Source organism: Pelophylax lessonae, assembly GCF_965119305.1.
Source record: "Pelophylax lessonae genome assembly, chromosome: 5".
NCBI lineage: Eukaryota > Metazoa > Chordata > Amphibia > Anura > Ranidae > Pelophylax > Pelophylax lessonae.
This window is the reverse complement of record NC_138772.1, coordinates 174,267,127-174,288,160: the sequence shown is the minus strand read 5'-3', so window position 1 is coordinate 174,288,160 and position 21,034 is coordinate 174,267,127. Positions and strand designations below refer to the sequence as shown.

Here is a 21,034-nt window from a genome sequence, read left to right as displayed (position 1 = left end):
CAGTAGAGCGAGAGCAATCATTTGAGTCATAGAGCTCCTCTGTAACTCTAAACTGGTAACCTGTGGAAAAGTGTCACCTATGGAGATTTTTAAGTACCAATGTTTGTCGCCATTCCACGAGCGTGCGCAATTTTGAAGCATGATATGTTGGGTATCTATATACTGGGCGTAACATTATCTGTCACATATATTATAGAAAAAAATTGGACTAACTTTACTGTTTTCTTTTTTTCTAATTATAAAAAGTGTATTTTTTCCAAAAAATTGCGTTTGTAAGACTGCTGCTCAAATACGGTGTGATAAAAAATATTGCAACAACCGCCATTTTATACTCTAGGATCTCTGCTAAAAAAAATATAATGTTTTGGGGTTCTAAGTAATTTTCTAGCAAAAAAAAAAACTGATTTTAAATTGTAAACAACAAGTGTCAGAAATAGGCCCCGGTCCTTAAGTGGTGTATAATAAAATGTTTTACATTTTGCCAGCAAGTAGTTGGAATGTTAAAGCAAGTCATACCCGACTTCCCTAGTTGCATACATCAAAGCTCCTCAAAGATCAAAAAACACTCTAAAGTCAGTTTCAGTCAGTTTCTAACACATAGATGTGTGCACAGGGTGGGCTGGGTATGCCTGGGCACACACTATTCACCCCATGCAGTGCCGATTCCCCCTGCTTCCCGTCTCCTCCCTGCAGTGCTGCCAGCTTCCCTCTTCTCCTCTCAGGAGCGAGGAAGGGACTGGTAAAAATGTCATTAACCGACCTTTTCTGAATGAACACAGTGAGTGATCTGTACCAATCACTCCTGTTTTCATTCTTAACTAAAAGCATAGTAAACTATGTTTACTGAAGGTTGCAGAGAAAGGGACTGGGGAATCTCTGCCCACGTTTCGAGGCCCGGCACCAACCACTTCCGCCAGTTGTTACATCACTTCTAGGCAACTGGCGCAGCTTCCCCCGTGGAACGACCATCATTCCCAGGCAACCTGGCCACTCTTATCCATGCAGGTGTCCCTGGCTTGCTCCTCCACTGCTGCAGGAACCCACCCTCAGTTCCCTTCCCTCCCTCCATCCATTTAGCCGGACAACGACGAGCACAAAGGTAAAAGTCTATCAATTGAAGCAAAGATTATAAATCTCCAATACACTTTTGATGGTTTTTTCGATTGACATCCTGTTGGGACGTTGTTTTTCTATTGCACCCTCATGGGACATGTAAAGGTGGCCATTTTTTAGCTATTTCGGTCATATTAAACTTAATGGGGTTGATTTGAAGCACAAAATCTCATTAATATTGTGTTACACAGGTGGTTCAAAAATCATGTTTGGATCAATCTGCTTTTTCTGCTAGATGAGTGAGATTCAGAGGTAAATTTGAAAAAGCCTGTGTTGAACATACAAATGTATGTACTGGAACTAGGATTTTAATAATATGTATTTTTTTCACTTAGGTGTAATATATTACTGTGTGAAGATGAGCAACATTTATGAATCAGCAGCCAATACCCTTGGAATTTTCAATAGCCCATGTCTCACGAAGGTGGAACTAAGAGTTTCTTGCAAGGGAATATCAGACAGAGATGCGCTTTCCAAGCCGGATCCTTGTGTCATCTTGAAAATGCAGTCACATGGACAGTGGTTTGAGGTAAGGCCAAAGAGCATATTCTCAAATTCATCCCCTGTTGTCCATGTTTACTTATTAAAAAGTGATAGTTTGATTTAGAAGTATAACTTTCAGGCCCTAGTGAAAAAGATAGAACTAAGATGAATATATTGCAGTGGAGGACACGACTGATGAAAAATGCCAAAATTCTGCACCATCCTTATCACACAGTGTTCAGAAAGATCATTTGGATTCTCCTAGGATCCCCAGGACTAGCTGCAGATTTTACCTTTGCCCCATCAGCATTTCTGTTTGTAGAAAAAGAAACCTAAAGCCAAGTTAAAGAGGAAGTAAACCTACATACAAAAAATTAGAAAAAATAAAACCTGTAAAGACAAAGGCATAATGAGCTAGTATGTCTCCGTTGATTGGAGCTTTTTAAATCTATATCTAATAAAATAATATTTTTATATATATAGTTGTGATTCAGTTATACCTGACGGGGGGATTTAACACCTATAAAGTCCCGCTCCCCCTCTTTTTTTGTTTCTTGACCTTTCTAGAATAGATACTAACAATACACTGGCAAAGGATTTCTGGGATCTACACAAATTTAAATTGCTGTACGTATATGCTTAACATACTACTAATGTGTGGGTATTCTATAACTGTATGTACAGGCTTGACACACTACTCATGTGTGAGAATCAACATTATAGGCAGCGCATTCATTTGTAAACTATCACAGCACCTTTCTTGTGAGGTCCAACAGTTCTAGGTTCCACTTCTTATTTCTAATTCTAATACATAAGCAAATGAGTTTTACTTGTTGGTTCATTTTTACATTTATATATATATATATATATATATATATATATATATATATATATATACATTTATATATATATATATATATATATATATATATATATATATATATATATATATATATATATATATATATATATATATATATATATATAATCTATTATTATCCCTATCTGGCCATTTACCTGCCTGTGCATTTACAGTATCTGTTTATCTGTGCATCTATTTTTGATCTGCAATCATTTATATTGGTTTCTACGTTTATTTCGACACCTGTAACTGCTGCTTCCACTATTAGTTTTGCCTGTTCTATCTTCATTTAGGAAAAAAACATTTTTTTCAATTGAAATTTCAAATATTGATAAATGTTGCTGATGCATCATTAATTCCAAAGGCAAAGCAGTATTTTTTTATTCCCTTAAGTAGGATCTGAATTAATATTGATATGTTGCAGATCTTTCTGCATTTCCAGAAAATATTAATTTCCTTCAAACTCAATGAATTTCCATTTCATATAATCAAAGTTCTGTTCTCTGTACTTTTAAAGTAATTATAACTTTAGCCTTGATTTAGTTTTTTTTTTCTTTTTTTAATGCATTTTTTTCTTGTCAAATTCTTTTTATCGATTCATTGCATTTCTTCAAGCCATTTTGGCTTGAAGAAATGTTAGCTTTTGGCACTTTATTGTAAAATTGCAGCTTACAAGTATGTTTTCTGGAAGAGGAAGTGTAATATCTATGGATCTGGGAACCACAGGGGGTTCAAATTGTCAGATTTGTAATATGTTGTATTGGGGGCTACATATTTCTAAAGTCTCAGATCAATAGAGCTTTCATTTTGGGTTCAAGCTTAAAAAAGGTCAAGCAGCAGTGTTCTAGAAAAATATCCATCTGTTTTCATGGCAATCGATTTGGCAGTGGACGTTCACATCACTAAGAAAACATCAATGATGTTATTTCAATCATCAGTCAACATTTTCTCTAGCTAAAAGGAAAGAAAAAAAAAAGGAAAGAAAGAAAATACATTTGTAACTCAATGAAAACAACAGGGCACCTTGTGTTACCTATGTCTGCTTTGCATTCAATATATTTTCTTTTGATATGTGTTTTATGTTTGTTCATACAGTATTTAAAGATGGGTCACAAAAATTAGCTCTGATGTACACCTTCTTGCAGAATATTAGAATATTGACAGACCAAGAACAAAAGATGGAATCCCTATACTATGAGGGTCTCAAATTTGCAGGCCCTTTGGTATACACAAACTTCTCATCCATGCTTTAAACAGCAAGCAGATCACCTAAAATACTGGGAATCAATATTTTCCATACATGAGCTATCTTCCAGAATGGGCCCTTTTACTTCTACAACCCTTTTACAACCCTCAATTGCCAACTGGCACGTCTCACTTATGTTATTCTTGTATAGTGTTGAGCGAACACGGACTGTATTATTCGTGTTCGTACCGAATAATTGGATTTTTTTTACCCGAACACGGACACGGACACTTTACTGTATGTTCGGGTAAAAATCCGTGTTCGGTCGTTTTATTTCCGGGTTTTGCATGCTTTGGCGCTCTTTTCATGGCGGGCTTTCAACAGCCAATCAACAATCGTTTAACTGGTGTGCCTTAAGCCATCCCAGCCATGCCTGCAAATGTCTTAGTAGCTGTGATTGGCCGTCTGAAGCATGTGACCAAGTCTTTATAAGTTCGAGGCAGCCGCCGCAGCAGCGTCATTCTGCTGCTTAGCTAAGGGACAGAGCACACATCAATGTGCTGGCTGCTGATTAGGGAAAGATAGGCAGGAAAAAACCATTTGTGTCCGGATAGAATTGAGGGACAGGTCGGAGTGTTTAGGCAGGGCGAGTTGTAGGCATTTTAGGGATAGAGTCTGCTGAATTATAGGGTCAGTGTCTTCTACAAACTACAATCGATATTGCTGTGTGGGGGGTGGGGTGAATCTGCACTCAATCCTGATCTACGATCTCTTCTCAATCCTGTTAGGGACAGAGTCTGCTGAATTTTAGGGAAACTGTGTTCTACAAACTACAATCGATATTGCTGTGTGGTGTGGGATTGGAGATAGGCAGGTGTCAGTGATCCACATCCATTTTTCTGTGTGTGAGCTGCAGTGAACACAATCTTTTTGGGCTGCAGTGAACACAATCTTTTTGGGCTGCAGTGAACACAATCTTTTTGGGCTGCAGTGAACACAATCTTTTTGGGCTGCAGTCAACACAATCTTTTTGGGGTGCAGTGAACAAAATCTTTTTGGGGTGCAGTGAACACAATCCTTTTTGGTGTGCAGTGAACACAATCTTTGTGGGGTGCAGTGAACAAAATCCTTTGTGGGGTGCAGTGAACACAATCTTTTTGGGGTGCAGTGAACAAAATCCTTTTTGGGGTGCAGTGAACAACATCCTTTTTGGGGTGCAGTGAACACAATCTTTTTGGGGTGCAGTGAACAAAATCCTTTGTGGGGTGCAGTGAACACAATCTTTTTGGGGTGCAGTGAACACAATCTTTTTGGGGTGGAGTGAACAACATCCTTTTTGGGGTGCAGTGAACAAAATCCTTTTTGGGGTGCAGTGAACAAAATCATTTTTGGGGTGCAGTGAACACAATCTTTTTGGGGTGCAGTGAACACAATCTTTGTGGGGTGCAGTGAACACAATCTTTTTGGGGTGGAGTGAACAACATCCTTTTTGGGGTGCAGTGAACAACATCCTTTTTGGGGTGCAGTGAACACAATCTTTTTGGGGTGCAGTGAACACAATCTTTGTGGGGTACAGTGAACAGAATCTTTGTGGGGTGCAGTGAACACAATCTTTGGGGGGTACAGTGAACACAATCTTTTTGGGGTGCAGTGAACACAATCTTTGTGGGGTGCAGTGAACACAATCTTTTTGGGGTGGAGTGAACAAAATCATTTTTGGGGTGCAGTGAACAACATCCTTTTTGGGGTGCAGTGATCAAAATCCTTTTTGGGGTGCAGTGAACACAATCTTTTTGGGGTGCAGTGAACAAAATCCTTTGTGGGGTGCAGTGAACAGAATCTTTGTGGGGTGCAGTGAACACAATCTTTGGGGGGGTACAGTGAACACAATCTTTTTGGGGTGCAGTGAACACAATCTTTGTGGGGTACAGTGAACAGAATCTTTGTGGGGTGCAGTGAACACAATCTTTGGGGGGTACAGTGAACACAATCTTTTTGGGGTGCAGTGAACACAATCTTTGGGGGGTACAGTGAACACAATCTTTTTGGGGTGCAGTGAACACAATCTTTGTGGGGTGCAGTGAACACAATCTTTGGGGGGGTACAGTGAACACAATCTTTTTGGGGTGCAGTGAACAACATCCTTTTAGGGTGCAGTGAACACAATCTTTGTGGGGTACAGTGAACAGAATCTTTGTGGGGTGCAGTGAACACAATCTTTGTGGGGTGCAGTGAACACAATCATTGTGGGGTGCAGTGAACTCAATCTTTGTGGGGTACAGTGAACACAATCTCATACTTCTGAAGATTTGAGGGTGCTGCCTGTTCCATACTCCCCCTACTCCTCATCTAGCCTTTTAGGGGTACAAACAATAGTAATTGGGGCCTAGTGTGGTTGTGTACGTGTGATATACATACACTTTTTTTGGATCATATTTTCTATTCCGCTATTTAATCAAAAACCTTTGGGGATCAGTTAAATTGGGGGATAGTCTGTGTTGGTACGTGTGAGAGAGATCCACCTTTCCAAGTTGTTGGGGTTCATCTCATACTTCTGAAGGTTTGAGGGTGCTGCCTGTTCCATACTCCCCCTACTCCTAGCCTTTTAGGGGTACAAACAATAGTAATTGGGGCCTAGTGTGGTTGTGTACGTGTGATATACATACACTTTTTTTGGATCATATTTTCTATTCCGCTATTTAATCAAAAACCTTTGGGGATCAGTTAAATTGGGGGATAGTCTGTGTTGGTACGTGTGAGAGAGATCCACCTTTCCAAGTTGTTGGGGTTCATCTCATACTTCTGAAGGTTTGAGGGTGCTGCCTGTTCCATACCCCCCCCTACTCCTCATCTAGCCTTTTAGGGGTACAAACAATAGTAATTGGGGCCTAGTGTGGTTGTGTACGTGTGATATACATACACTTTTTTTGGATCATATTTTCTATTCCGCTATTTAATCAAAAACCTTTGGGGATCAGTTAAATTGGGGGATAGTCTGTGTTGGTACGTGTGAGAGAGATCCACCTTTCCAAGTTGTTGGGGTTCATCTCATACTTCTGAAGGTTTGAGGGTGCTGCCTGTTCCATACTCCCCCTACTCCTCATCTAGCCTTTTAGGGGTACAAACAATAGTAATTGGGGCCCAGTGTGGTTGTGTACGTGTGATATACATACACTTTTTTTTGGATCATATTTTCTATTCCGCTATTTAATCAAAAACCTTTGGGGATCAGTTAAATTGGGGGATAGTCTGTGTTGGTACGTGTGAGAGAGATCCACCTTTCCAAGTTGTTGGGGTTCATCTCATACTTCTGAAGGTTTGAGGGTGCTGCCTGTTCCATACTCCCCCTACTCCTCATCTAGCCTTTTAGGGGTACAAACAATAGTAATTGGGGCCCAGTGTGGTTGTGTACGTGTGATATACATACACTTTTTTTGGATCATATTTTCTATTCCGCTATTTAATCAAAAACCTTTGGGGATCAGTTAAATTGGGGGATAGTCTGTGTTGGTACGTGTGAGAGAGATCCACCTTTCCAAGTTGTTGGGGTTCATCTCATACTTCTGAAGGTTTGAGGGTGCTGCCTGTTCCATACCCCCCCTACTCCTCATCTAGCCTTTTAGGGGTACAAACAATAGTAATTGGGGCCTAGTGTGGTTGTGTACGTGTGATATACATACACTTTTTTTGGATCATATTTTCTATTCCGCTATTTAATCAAAAACCTTTGGGGATCAGTTAAATTGGGGGATAGTCTGTGTTGGTACGTGTGAGAGAGATCCACCTTTCCAAGTTGTTGGGGTTCATCTCATACTTCTGAAGGTTTGAGGGTGCTGCCTGTTCCATACCCCCCCTACTCCTCATCTAGCCTTTTAGGGGTACAAACAATAGTAATTGGGGCCTAGTGTGGTTGTGTACGTGTGATATACATACACTTTTTTTGGATCATATTTTCTATTCCGCTATTTAATCAAAAACCTTTGGGGATCAGTTAAATTGGGGGATAGTCTGTGTTGGTACGTGTGAGAGAGATCCACCTTTCCAAGTTTTTGGGGTTCATCTCATACTTCTGAAGGTTTGAGGGTGCTGCCTGTTCCATACCCCCCCTACTCCTCATCTAGCCTTTTAGGGGTACAAACAATAGTAATTGGGGCCTAGTGTGGTTGTGTACGTGTGATATACATACACTTTTTTTGGATCATATTTTCTATTCCGCTATTTAATCAAAAACCTTTGGGGATCAGTTAAATTGGGGGATAGTCTGTGTTGGTACGTGTGAGAGAGATCCACCTTTCCAAGTTGTTGGGGTTCATCTCATACTTCTGAAGGTTTGAGGGTGCTGCCTGTTCCATACCCCCCCTACTCCTCATCTAGCCTTTTAGGGGTACAAACAATAGTAATTGGGGCCTAGTGTGGTTGTGTACGTGTGATATACATACACTTTTTTTGGATCATATTTTCTATTCCGCTATTTAATCAAAAACCTTTGGGGATTAGTTAAATTGGGGGATAGTCTGTGTTGGTACGTGTGAGAGAGATCCACCTTTCCAAGTTGTTGGGGTTCATCTCATACTTCTGAAGATTTGAGGGTGCTGCCTGTTCCATACCCCCCCTACTCCTCATCTAGCCTTTTAGGGGTACAAACAATAGTAATTGGGGCCTAGTGTGGTTGTGTACGTGTGATATACATACACTTTTTTTGGATCATATTTTCTATTCCGCTATTTAATCAAAAACCTTTGGGGATCAGTTAAATTGGGGGATAGTCTGTGTTGGTACGTGTGAGAGAGATCCACCTTTCCAAGTTGTTGGGGTTCATCTCATACTTCTGAAGGTTTGAGGGTGCTGCCTGTTCCATACCCCCCCTACTCCTCATCTAGCCTTTTAGGGGTACAAACAATAGTAATTGGGGCCTAGTGTGGTTGTGTACGTGTGATATACATACACTTTTTTTGGATCATATTTTCTATTCCGCTATTTAATCAAAAACCTTTGGGGATCAGTTAAATTGGGGGATAGTCTGTGTTGGTACGTGTGAGAGAGATCCACCTTTCCAAGTTGTTGGGGTTCATCTCATACTTCTGAAGGTTTGAGGGTGCTGCCTGTTCCATACTCCCCCTACTCCTAGCCTTTTAGGGGTACAAACAATAGTAATTGGGGCCTAGTGTGGTTGTGTACGTGTGATATACATACACTTTTTTTGGATCATATTTTCTATTCCGCTATTTAATCAAAAACCTTTGGGGATCAGTTAAATTGGGGGATAGTCTGTGTTGGTACGTGTGAGAGAGATCCACCTTTCCAAGTTGTTGGGGTTCATCTCATACTTCTGAAGGTTTGAGGGTGCTGCCTGTTCCATACCCCCCCTACTCCTCATCTAGCCTTTTAGGGGTACAAACAATAGTAATTGGGGCCTAGTGTGGTTGTGTACGTGTGATATACATACACTTTTTTTGGATCATATTTTCTATTCCGCTATTTAATCAAAAACCTTTGGGGATCAGTTAAATTGGGGGATAGTCTGTGTTGGTACGTGTGAGAGAGATCCACCTTTCCAAGTTGTTGGGGTTCATCTCATACTTCTGAAGGTTTGAGGGTGCTGCCTGTTCCATACCCCCCCTACTCCTCATCTAGCCTTTTAGGGGTACAAACAATAGTAATTGGGGCCTAGTGTGGTTGTGTACGTGTGATATACATACACTTTTTTTGGATCATATTTTCTATTCCGCTATTTAATCAAAAACCTTTGGGGATCAGTTAAATTGGGGGATAGTCTGTGTTGGTACGTGTGAGAGAGATCCACCTTTCCAAGTTGTTGGGGTTCATCTCATACTTCTGAAGGTTTGAGGGTGCTGCCTGTTCCATACTCCCCCTACTCCTCATCTAGCCTTTTAGGGGTACAAACAATAGTAATTGGGGCCCAGTGTGGTTGTGTACGTGTGATATACATACACTTTTTTTGGATCATATTTTCTATTCCGCTATTTAATCAAAAACCTTTGGGGATCAGTTAAATTGGGGGATAGTCTGTGTTGGTACGTGTGAGAGAGATCCACCTTTCCAAGTTGTTGGGGTTCATCTCATACTTCTGAAGGTTTGAGGGTGCTGCCTGTTCCATACTCCCCCTACTCCTAGCCTTTTAGGGGTACAAACAATAGTAATTGGGGCCTAGTGTGGTTGTGTACGTGTGATATACATACACTTTTTTTGGATCATATTTTCTATTCCGCTATTTAATCAAAAACCTTTGGGGATCAGTTAAATTGGGGGATAGTCTGTGTTGGTACGTGTGAGAGAGATCCACCTTTCCAAGTTTTTGGGGTTCATCTCATACTTCTGAAGGTTTGAGGGTGCTGCCTGTTCCATACCCCCCCTACTCCTCATCTAGCCTTTTAGGGGTACAAACAATAGTAATTGGGGCCTAGTGTGGTTGTGTACGTGTGATATACATACACTTTTTTTGGATCATATTTTCTATTCCGCTATTTAATCAAAAACCTTTGGGGATCAGTTAAATTGGGGGATAGTCTGTGTTGGTATGTGTGAGAGAGATCCACCTTTCCAAGTTGTTGGGGTTCATCTCATACTTCTGAAGGTTTGAGGGTGCTGCCTGTTCCATACCCCCCCTACGCCTCATCTAGCCTTTTAGGGGTACAAACAATAGTAATTGGGGCCTAGTGTGGTTGTGTACGTGTGATATACATACACTTTTTTTGGATCATATTTTCTATTCCGCTATTTAATCAAAAACCTTTGGGGATCAGTTAAATTGGGGGATAGTCTGTGTTGGTACGTGTGAGAGAGATCCACCTTTCCAAGTTGTTGGGGTTCATCTCATACTTCTGAAGGTTTGAGGGTGCTGCCTGTTCCATACCCCCCCTACTCCTCATCTAGCCTTTTAGGGGTACAAACAATAGTAATTGGGGCCTAGTGTGGTTGTGTACGTGTGATATACATACACTTTTTTTGGATCATATTTTCTATTCCGCTATTTAATCAAAAACCTTTGGGGATCAGTTAAATTGGGGGATAGTCTGTGTTGGTACGTGTGAGAGAGATCCACCTTTCCAAGTTTTTGGGGTTCATCTCATACTTCTGAAGATTTGAGGGTGCTGCCTGTTCCATACTCCTCCTCCTACTGCTCAACCATCCTTTTAGGGGTACAAACAATAGTAGTTGGGGCCTAGTGTGGTGGTGTACGTGCGAGATACATACACTTTCTTTTTGATCATATTTTCTATTCCGCTATTCAATTAAAACCTTTGGGGATCAATTCAATTGCGAGATAGTCTGTGTCGGTACGTGTGAGATCCACCTTTCCAAGTTGTTGGGGTTCATCTCATACTTCTGAAGATTTGAGGGTGCTGCCTGTTCCATACTCCTGCTCCTACTGCTCAACCATCCTTTTAGGGGTACAAACAATAGTAATTGGGGCCTAGTGTGGTTGTGTACGTGCGAGATACATACACTTTTTTTGATCATATTTCCTATTCCGCTATTCAATAAAAACCTTTGAGGATCAATTGAATTGCGGGATAGTCTGTGTCGGTACGTGTGAGATCCACCTTTCCAAGTTTTTGGGGTTCATCTCATACTTCTGAAGATTTGAGGGTGCTGCCTGTTCCATACTCCTCCTCCTACTCCTCATCCATCCTTTTAGGGGTACAAACAATAGTAATTGGGGCCTAGTGTGGTTGTGTACGTGCGAGATACATACACTTTTTTTGATCATATTTCCTATTCCGCTATTCAATAAAAACCTTTGAGGATCAATTGAATTGCGGGATAGTCTGTGTCGGTACGTGTGAGATCCACCTTTCCAAGTTTTTGGGGTTCATCTCATACTTCTGAAGATTTGAGGGTGCTGTCTGTTCCATACTCCTCCTACTCCTCATCCATCCTTTTAGGGGTAGAAACAATAGTAATTGGGGCCTAGTGTGGTTTTGTACGTGCGAGATACATACACTTTTTTGGATCATATTTCCTATTCCGCTATTCAATAAAAACCTTTCTAGGGCAAGATCTTAAATTACAGAAATATGAGGAGACCGTCAAATAAGGGCCGTGGCCTGGGTCGTGGTGCTGCTGGTAGAGCTCCTGTTGCAAGGAGAGGACGTGGTCGATCTGTGCCAGCTACACGCACAAGTGAAACACCTTCCTCAAGTGTGAGTAGGCGACAGAACAAGTTGAGGCGATAGTAGATTGGTTTGCTGCTGACAGTGCCTCCAGTTCCTTCACATTGTCTCCCACCCAGTCTACTGCAGAAAGGTCAGAGTTGGCACCTGCAGCCAATGTCCAACCGTCTTTCACCTCACCCCCTTGCAAATCAGGCCAGCAGTCTGAGCCCCAAGCCATACAGCAGTCTCTTATTCTTTTTGAGGACTCTGTCAGCAGGGTTTCCCAGGGCCATCCACCTAGCCCTGCCCCAGAAGTGGAAGAGATTGAGTGCAGCGATGCCCAACCACTTATTTCTCAAGATGAGTACATGCAAGGATCATCGCAGCACGTCTCCGATGATGACGAAACGCAGGTGCCAACTGCTGCGGCGTTCAGCATTGTGGAGACCGACAAGGAGGGCAGGGGTGAAGACTGGGTGGAAGATGATGTGGAGGACGATGAGGTCCTCGACCCCACATGGAATGAACGTCATGCAGGTGACCTGAGTAGTTTGGAGGAAGAGGCGGTGGTCGCACAGAGCCACCAGCACAGCAGAAGAGGGAGCAGGGTGCAGAAGCGGAGCGGCCGTGCCCTAGACACTACGCCCGCTACTGCCCAACGCAGCAAGGGAACGAGCGCACCAAAGTCAGCTCAAAGGAGTTCTCTAGCGTGGAAGTTCTTTAGAAAATGTGCTGATGACAGGACACGAGTGGTTTGCACCCTGTGCAATCAGAGCTTGAAGCGAGGCATAAACCTTCTCAACCTGAGCACAACCTGCATGATCAGGCATCTAAGTGCAAAGCACGAGCTGCAGTGGAGTACACACCTTCAAAACCAAGAAACGTCTCTGGCTCATCCTGCTTCCTCTTCTGCTGCAGTCTCGGCCGCTCCAGCCACATCTGTAGTGATACCGGCACCTGCCACCCCGCAAACAGACGATCTGTCAGCAACACCACCACCTGGGTCACCAACAACCATCTCCACAATGTCCCGTGGAAGCGTTCAGCTTTCCATCTCCCAAACACTTGAGAGGAAGAGGAAGTACCCCCCTACCCACCCGCGATCCCTGGCCCTGAATGCCAGCATTTCAAAATTATTGGCCTTTGAAATGCTGTCATTCCGTCTGGTGGAGACGCACAGTTTTAAAAACCTTATGTCGGTGGCTGTCCCACAGTACGTCGTGCCCAGCCGCCACTACTTTTCCAGGCAAGCCATCCCTTCCCTGCACAACCAAGTGGGGGAAAATATCAGGTGTGCACTGCGCAACGCCATCTGTGCCAAGGTCCACCTAACTACGGATACGTGGACCAGTAAGCACGGTCAGGGGCGTTATATCTCCCTAACGGCACACTGGGTAAATGCAGTGGCGGATGGGCCTGAGGCGGATAGCAATTTGGCGCATGTCCTTCCACCACCGAGGATTGCAGGGCGCTTCAGTTTGCCTCCTGTTCCTAACTCCTCCTACTCCGCTTCCTCATCCTCTACCGCCTCCTCATCCGGACAGCGTAACACCTTCACCACCAACTTCAGCACGGCCAGGGGTAAACGACAGCAGGCAGTTTTACAACTTGCCTGTTTGGGGGACAAACCACACACCGCGCAGGAGTTGTGGAGGAGCATGGAACAGCAGACAAATGAGTGGTTGCTGCCAGCGAGCCTCAAGCCCGGCCTGGTGGTGTGCGATAACGGGCGAAATCTCATAGCAGCTCTGGGCCTAGCCGGTTTGACGCACATCCCTTGCCTGGCGCATGTGCTGAATTTGGTGGTGCAGAGGTTCCTTAAAAACTACCCCGATATGTCAGAGCTGCTGCAGAAAGTGCGGGCCGTTTGTGCGCACTTTCGGCGTTCTCACCCTGCTGCTGCTCGCCTGGCAGCGCTGCAGCGTAACTTCGGCCTTCCCGCTCACCGCCTCATATGTGACGTGCCCACAAGGTGGAACTCCACCTTGCACATGCTGGAAAGACTGTGCGAGCAGCAGCAGGCCATAGTGGAGTTTCAGCTGCAGCACGCACGCGTGAGTCGCTCTGCGGAACAGCACCACTTCACCACCAATAACTGGGCCTCCATGCGAGACCTGTGTGCCTTGTTGCGCTGTTTTGAGTACTCCACCAACATGGCCAGTGGCAATGACGCCGTTCTCAGCTTAACTATCCCACTTCTATGCCTCCTTGAAAAAACAATTCGGGCGATGATGGAAGAGGATGTGGCACAGGATGAGGAGGAGGAGGAGGATGAAGAGGTAACATTTCCAAGGCTTTCAGGGCAGTCATTCGCAAGGGGCTCCGAGGGTGGGTTCCTGCACACGCAAACGCCAGGGACGCAATTGTCCAGCAGGGGCACAGTTCTGGAGGATGAGGAGGATGAGGAGGAGGAGGAGCTGGAGGAGGAGATGGAACCATGTTCACAGCAGGGTGGCACCCAGGCCAGCTCATGGCCATCACTGGTGCGTGGCTGGGGGGATACAGAGGACACGGACGATACACCTCCCACAGAGGACAGCCTTTCGTTGCCTCTGGGCAGCCTGGCACACATGAGCGATTACATGCTGCAGTGTCTCCACAACGACCGCCGAGTTGCCCACATTCTAACTTGTGCTGATTACTGGGTGGCCACGCTGCTGGATCCCCGTTACAAGGACAACGTACCGTCCTTAATTCACTCACTGGAGCGCGATCGCAAGATGCGCGAGTACAAGCGCACGCTGGTAGACGCCATGCTGCTGGCATTCCCATCTGACAGCGGGGCCACAGTGGAAGCACAAGGCAGAGGAGGAGGAGGAGGAGGTCGCCAACGCAACCAGGGCACCGCCAGCACCTCAGAAGGCAGGGTTAGCATGGCCGAAATGTGGAAAAGCTTTGTCAGCACGCCACAACAAACAGCAGCACCAGCAGCTCAGATGGAACGTCTTAGCAGGAGGCAGCATTTTACCAACATGGTGGAGCAGTATGTGTGCACACGCCTACATGTAGTGAATGACGGGTCTGCCCCCTTCAACTTCTGGGTCTCCAAATTGGGCACATGGCCTGAGCTTGCCCTTTACGCCTTGGAGGTGCTGGCGTGCCCTGCAGCCAGTGTATTATCTGAACGGGTATTTAGCACGGCTGGGGGCGTTATAACAGACAAGCGCAGCCGCCTGTCCAGAGACAATGTGGACAAGCTCACGTTCATTAAAATGAACCAGGCATGGATCCCACGGGACTTTTCCGTACCTTATGCAGAATAGCAATGGATACCGACCTTACCCACCCATTGTTCCATTTTTGCTCTTTCTCACTCTTTTGGGGTGTACCCTCATTTAAAATTTTTGAAAAGAAGCAGTGTTGGCTACCTCGTCCTCCTCCTCAGGGCCAGATTAATGTAGGGGCTATTGGAGCTGCAGCTCCAGGCCCCTACCTTTTATATAGGCCCCGGGTTGGCCATATTCACTGTTACCGCTCTTCTGTCACTTGTAAACACAGAAGTCTGGCTTCTATGCTCGCTTCCCCAGGCAGCACCCTCAGAACCTCCCCACACAGCGTGAAGGCCGGACAAGGAGGGACAGTTGGCGATGCATGGATGTGTTTATGGGCTTCAGAGACAGCATCCCATGTTGAATTAGGCATGCATGGCTGCACCCTTCCTCCTCTGGGTGCATGGCAAGGCACGGCCCTTAAGGCCCTTCAAAATCCTCAGCACCAAGCCCATGATGCTGTTAATCCGGCCCTGGTCCTCCTCCACCGCCGCTTCCACCTACACCGCCCATAGGTGTGCGCAGCCTATTGCATTAAGGTGTGCACCCCAAAGTTGAAATACACATGCATGTGTTTGCCAGCAGGGAGAGTAATGTATCGGGGCCATGTACCTGTAGGCAAGGAGAAATAGAGCAGAGCAGGTCCCAGGGAGATCTTTCCCATCTCCTCACTGGCAATGCTATGTGCCCTAGGTGATTAGGGTGTGCCCAGGCACACCCAGCACACCCTGTGCGCACGCCTATGTCACCGCCACATCCACCACCACCTCAACCTCCCTCCTACTCCATATGGGCCTCGTCCTTCAGAGATGAAGAAGAACATTGTTTTATTTTTCTGTTTTTTTTTGTTGTTTTAAGTTATTTCCCTATCCACATTTGTTTGCAGAGCACTTGCCATGCTCTTAATTACGTTTTGCTGCCATTTGCAGCACTCTAGCCCTTTCCTTTGGTGTTTTAGAGCCATTTTAGTGCCTTAAAGTTCGGGTCCCCATTGACTTCAATGGGGTTCGGTGTCCGGGAAAAGTTCGGTAAAAGTCCGGGACACGGACCCGGACTTTTTTTTAAAGTTCGGCCGAACCCGTCGAACACGGACATCTAGGTGTCCGCTCAACCCTATTCTTGTATATCAGATTTCCAAATGAGATACATCAACCCAAGTCAGATCTTAGACCACAAGCTCAGACAAATATGAAAGACTGGCACTAGTCAAATCCATACCTCTCAACTTTCAAACTTGAGAACAAGGGACACTTGAGGGACGTGGAGACCTTTTGTATGTGTAGCTCACTTTGGCAAAAAGGGGGTGTGGTCAATCTTTACAATTGGCAGACTTCAGATATGTATTGGGGGGGGGGGGGTGCTTTGGGATGGGAGAGAACTTGTGCTAGAAAGTGTGGATGGGTCAGATATGTGCTGGGGGGGGAGGGGTTGCTCTGGGTGGGGAAATGACTTGTGCTAGAAGGGAGGGTGGAGGGGAGTCTGATATGTACTGGGGAGCACTTTGGGAGAGGAGAGAACATGTGCTAGATAGTGGGGTGGAGGGTCAAATATGTACTGGGGGGAGGCTTTGGGAGGTGAGAGGACTGGTGCTAGGAGGTGGGGTGGTGAGGGTCAGATATGAGCTTGGGGATGCTTTGGGAGGGGAGAAAACATGTGCTAGAAGGTGGGATGGAGTAGGAGGGCAGATATGATGGGAGTGTGCTTTAGAAGGGGTGTGGAATTGTGGTAGAAGGTGGGGTGGGGGACAGATATGTGATGGAGGGCTATTTGGAAAGGGAGACAAATTGTGCTAGATGGTGGGGGGGATTTCAAATACAACCCCCCTTCTAGTACAAGTGCTCTCCCCTCTGAAAGTGAACCACCCAACACATATACTCTTACCCCCACCCCCCCCCCCAAATCACTTCTACACGTGTACATCCTTGTTACCTGCCCCCCTCCAACCCCCCCTTCCCGGTCACTATGTCCCCCTCCCCTGTATGTCTCCGCCCATATTAAACTCACTGCAGACCTTGGATCATCAGCGCAGCTCATGCAGAGTGGTGTCCCTTCTATCCAGCTCCTCCCCTCCTGTCTGTGCACATGTGAAGGAAGGAGGTGGTTTTATTACTCTCTGCAGTATGATGTTGAGACAGCCAGAGGGGAGGGATGCAGACTGCCATAGTGGAGGAGATAGCAGCGTGAAGAACCCTAGACACACTGCAAGAAAATGTGAGGCAGGTGTCCCTGGTATCCACATCAGTGCTCATCTGTCAGGCCAGTTACTGGAACTCAGTGCCGAAACCTTCTGCGGCACATCACAGGTCCCAGAAGATTACGGGACCATTCACAAGGCCAGGCATGGCTCATGCATGTGCAGTGGGCAGCCAGCTGTGAAGCTTCAAGGAATCACAGCCTGCTGCCCGCAATAAACATGCTGGTGCTAGGGACCTGAAGACGGGGGAAGAAGCAATTGAACAGATCGCTGGACCCCTGGACAGGTAAGTATCCTTTTTTAAAAGTCAGCAGCTACAGTCTTTGTAGCTGCTGACTTTAATTTTTTTTTTTTAAAGGACAAATAACCAATTTACTTATCTACCCATGCATTGTAATTGAAGTAATTTCAATAATAGAGTAAGTATATATTGTAACTGCTTGTCTGAAGATTTGATGGTGGAATGTTTATTAGGAAACATGAGAAAGGTTTCTTGTTCAGGAACTTCATGTTATAGAGTGACAACACTCTGTTCCTTTCTCCCAATTGTTTTGCATTGTCATCTTATCACATAAAATTCTGATAAGGACTACAAGCAGTCATTTCAAAACAATAAACAGGCATGCAACCATTGCCATGAAGTCGGGAAGTGGCTGCAAGAGATCAACAGCACTGAAATGTATCAAAAGATAAATAACAAGTTGAAAGTATTTTATTTTGAACACATTTAAGTTGTTTATGATACACAGTACTGTAGCAAATGAGATGTTTTTTTACTAAGGTTTTACATTAACCACTTAAGCCCCGGCCCTATTTCGGACACTTTTTGTTCACACGTTAAAACCAGTATTTTTTCCTAGAAAACTACTTAGAACCCCCAAACATTATATATATTATTTTAGCAAAGACTCTGGAGAATAAAATGTCGGTCATTGTAATATTTTTTGTCACGCGGTATTTGCGCAGCGGTCTTTAAAGCGCCATTTTTTGGGAAAAATTTTGAAAAATCACATTTCACTGCATTTAAAAAATACTAAACAGTAAAGTTAGCCCATTTTTTTTGTATATCGTGAAAGAACATGTCACACGAGTAAATAGATACCCAACATGTTACGGTTTAAAATTGCGCCCCCCCGTGGGATGGCGACAAACTACGGTCAATAGAGATCTCAATCTGCGACGCTTTAAATTTATTTAACGGTTACCAGTTTAGAGTTAGAGTGTAGCTCTTTTTTTTAAATTATTGCTTACGCTCTGGCGATCGCGGCGATACCTCAGATGTGTGGTTTGAACAGCGATTTCATTTGCGGCTCGACTTGCGTATACGTTTTTTTTTGTGCGCGAGCTAACGGTGACGGGGGCGGCTAAATTTTTATTTTTTTTTTCCCATTTATTTTATTTATTTTTTTAACTTTATTACAGTTTTAAAAAAAAAAAAATCTGATCACTTTTATTGCTGTCACAAGCAATGTAAACATCCCTTGTGACAGCAATATGTGTGACAGGTACACTTTATGGAGGGATCGAGGGTCTAAAAGACCCTAGACCCCTCCACTACACTTCCCTGTATGCAAAACGCCAAAAACTGCATTTTTGCATACAGCCGATTTTCAAATTTGCCGCCTTTTGCAGCACAGTAACCCGGAAGTGACGTCATGGTCGCCGCCTCCGGGTTACGTCAACGGAGACCCGATCGATGCCGTTTCCGGCATTCATCGGGACTCCATCCGGTGGGACGGGAGCCCCGAGCAAAGCCACGGAATGCGGCGGGAGGGGGGGGACGTCCCCTCCCGCCCCCCGGGTACCGATCAAGCGGCTCCCGAGCCGCATCGGTCGGTACCGACGGAAAGCCAACCGTCGGCTTCAAACCACGGTACCGGGATGGTGTCTCTAGCTAGAGGCATCATCCCGGTACACTACCGCAAAGTTTACCGACGTAGACCTACGTTAGTATGCGGTAAGTGGTTAAGGGCCCTTTCACACGGGTGTTCCGCATGTCCGTAAATCATCCTATTTTTTTTGCAGATGATATACAGACATAATGTATGTCAATGGCATTGCGGATGTCAGCGGATGACCATCCGCTGACATACGATTTTCTTCCCTTCAGTTCTGTTCCATTTTTTGGAACGGAACAGAACCCTATTTTTGTTCCGTTTAAAAAACAGAACGGATGCAATGCCCATAGACATACATTATGTCCGTATATCATCCGCAAATGGATGGGATGATATGCGGACATACGGAGCGGATGACACAAGTGTCATCCGCTCCGTGAAAAAAAAAAATAGTACCGGAGCGGATTGCAATACGGTCCGCTCCGTGTGAAAGAGCCCTTACATGCCCTCCCTAAAGTGTTACTAAACCCACATTATAAAAATTACATGCTGTTTATACTCACTCAGTCACTATGAGATTTGCTTACCGTATTTTGCAAAAAACCTGGTTGATCCTGCTGCTCTCTATCTTCCCCTTCTGTTCATGTCCCCATATCAGCTAGGGATTTTGCAGCTGTTGAAGCAACTCTGCACATGCTCAGTTTTTATGATGAACATTTTCTCCCTATCACATCTGAGCAGTCCATGTGACTATAGAATCACACATGTGGGCGTATACACAGTGGTAAATGCCAGCCCACTCCCTCCCTCATCCTCCATGTCCACTAACCAGCTAAACACAATGGGGGCAGGATATTACATGTAGATTGATAGAGCCTTCGCCTCTCTTTTTCTAAAACACAGGCTGGAGGGGCGTGACACAGGCTGTGACTAGGAGGAATCCGCCCACACCATGTAATTTCCACAAAATAATACAAATTTGATTTCAAATATATATTTGTATGCCAATTTAAAACAGTTTATTTATATTATTTATTTATTTATTTATACTCTGTATTCTAAGGGCTGTTTTTTTTTGTTTTTTTTATTTTGAACACCTGACAAGCAGCAGAGGACTAGAAGCTCCTCCTGCTTATGTTTCCCTGAAGACAGGCTGGGAAAGAGCTGGGTCATGTGAGGAAGCTTTGATTGCACACAATAAAATGCCTCTTTGGCTAACCTATGATCCCTTTTCATGTATATGTTTTTAAACCAAAAAATATAAAGCAGCAGTTTTAAGTTTATTTTTAAGATTAGGATTAAGTGGGGAAGAGTTAGAATTTCTGTTACCCCCTTTGTGAGATTTTTCCTCACTTCCTGTTCCTGGAATACTTGCGAAAGAAATGGGGTGTATAGTAGTCACTGGAACACGAAAACATGGACATCAAAATTTCTATTGTCCTATCACCAATACTCTATGGGTATTGCCCTTTTCCAAAATGGTGGATATACTGAGAACAAGCACCAGATACTCAGATCAAGGTGTGGTTGCTGTCTTTATTGTATTTATAACGGTGAGTTGTCTGTGCCCCAGGATGACGTCAGATTGTGATGAAACGCGCAGGGTGGAGTGACACGCTGACGTCACCCCATTTGCGCAGGTCCCAGAAGGACGGGCTGGTGTATAGTATAGAGCCGGCTGGCTCTTATTCATTTGTCTTTCAAGTTTATTCTGTAAGTGCAACCTCTATTATTCTCAATAAACTTTAAAAGATTTTATGCTATGGAAGCTTTATCTCTTTTGGGCTTATATTTGACTCAGTCTTCTCAAGAGAGGCGGGTATCGTTCTCTTCAACCCAAGTCCCCTTGTTTGAACAGAGGTCAAGGCCGGGTTTAAAGCCACAAGTGAGAGAGACCTTCTGTGACAGGAGGTCAATACTAACTGGTAAGCAGCCAATCTATGAGGTGGAGATCTTTTTCACTTGGCATCAC

At 44.5% G+C, this 21,034-nt stretch overlaps 1 protein-coding gene across 1 annotated transcript in view; it reads left to right on the top strand.

Moving 5' to 3' along the window:
- Window positions 1–21,034, top strand: part of CPNE4 (copine 4) — a 609,887-nt gene that overhangs the window by 203,701 nt on the left and 385,152 nt on the right. Inside the window, exon 2 of the mRNA XM_082258376.1 lies at window positions 1,449–1,642. Coding sequence (XP_082114502.1) covers window positions 1,472–1,642 — 171 coding nt within the window. The 5' untranslated portion in view covers window positions 1,449–1,471. The remainder of the gene's footprint in view (window positions 1–1,448; window positions 1,643–21,034) is intronic.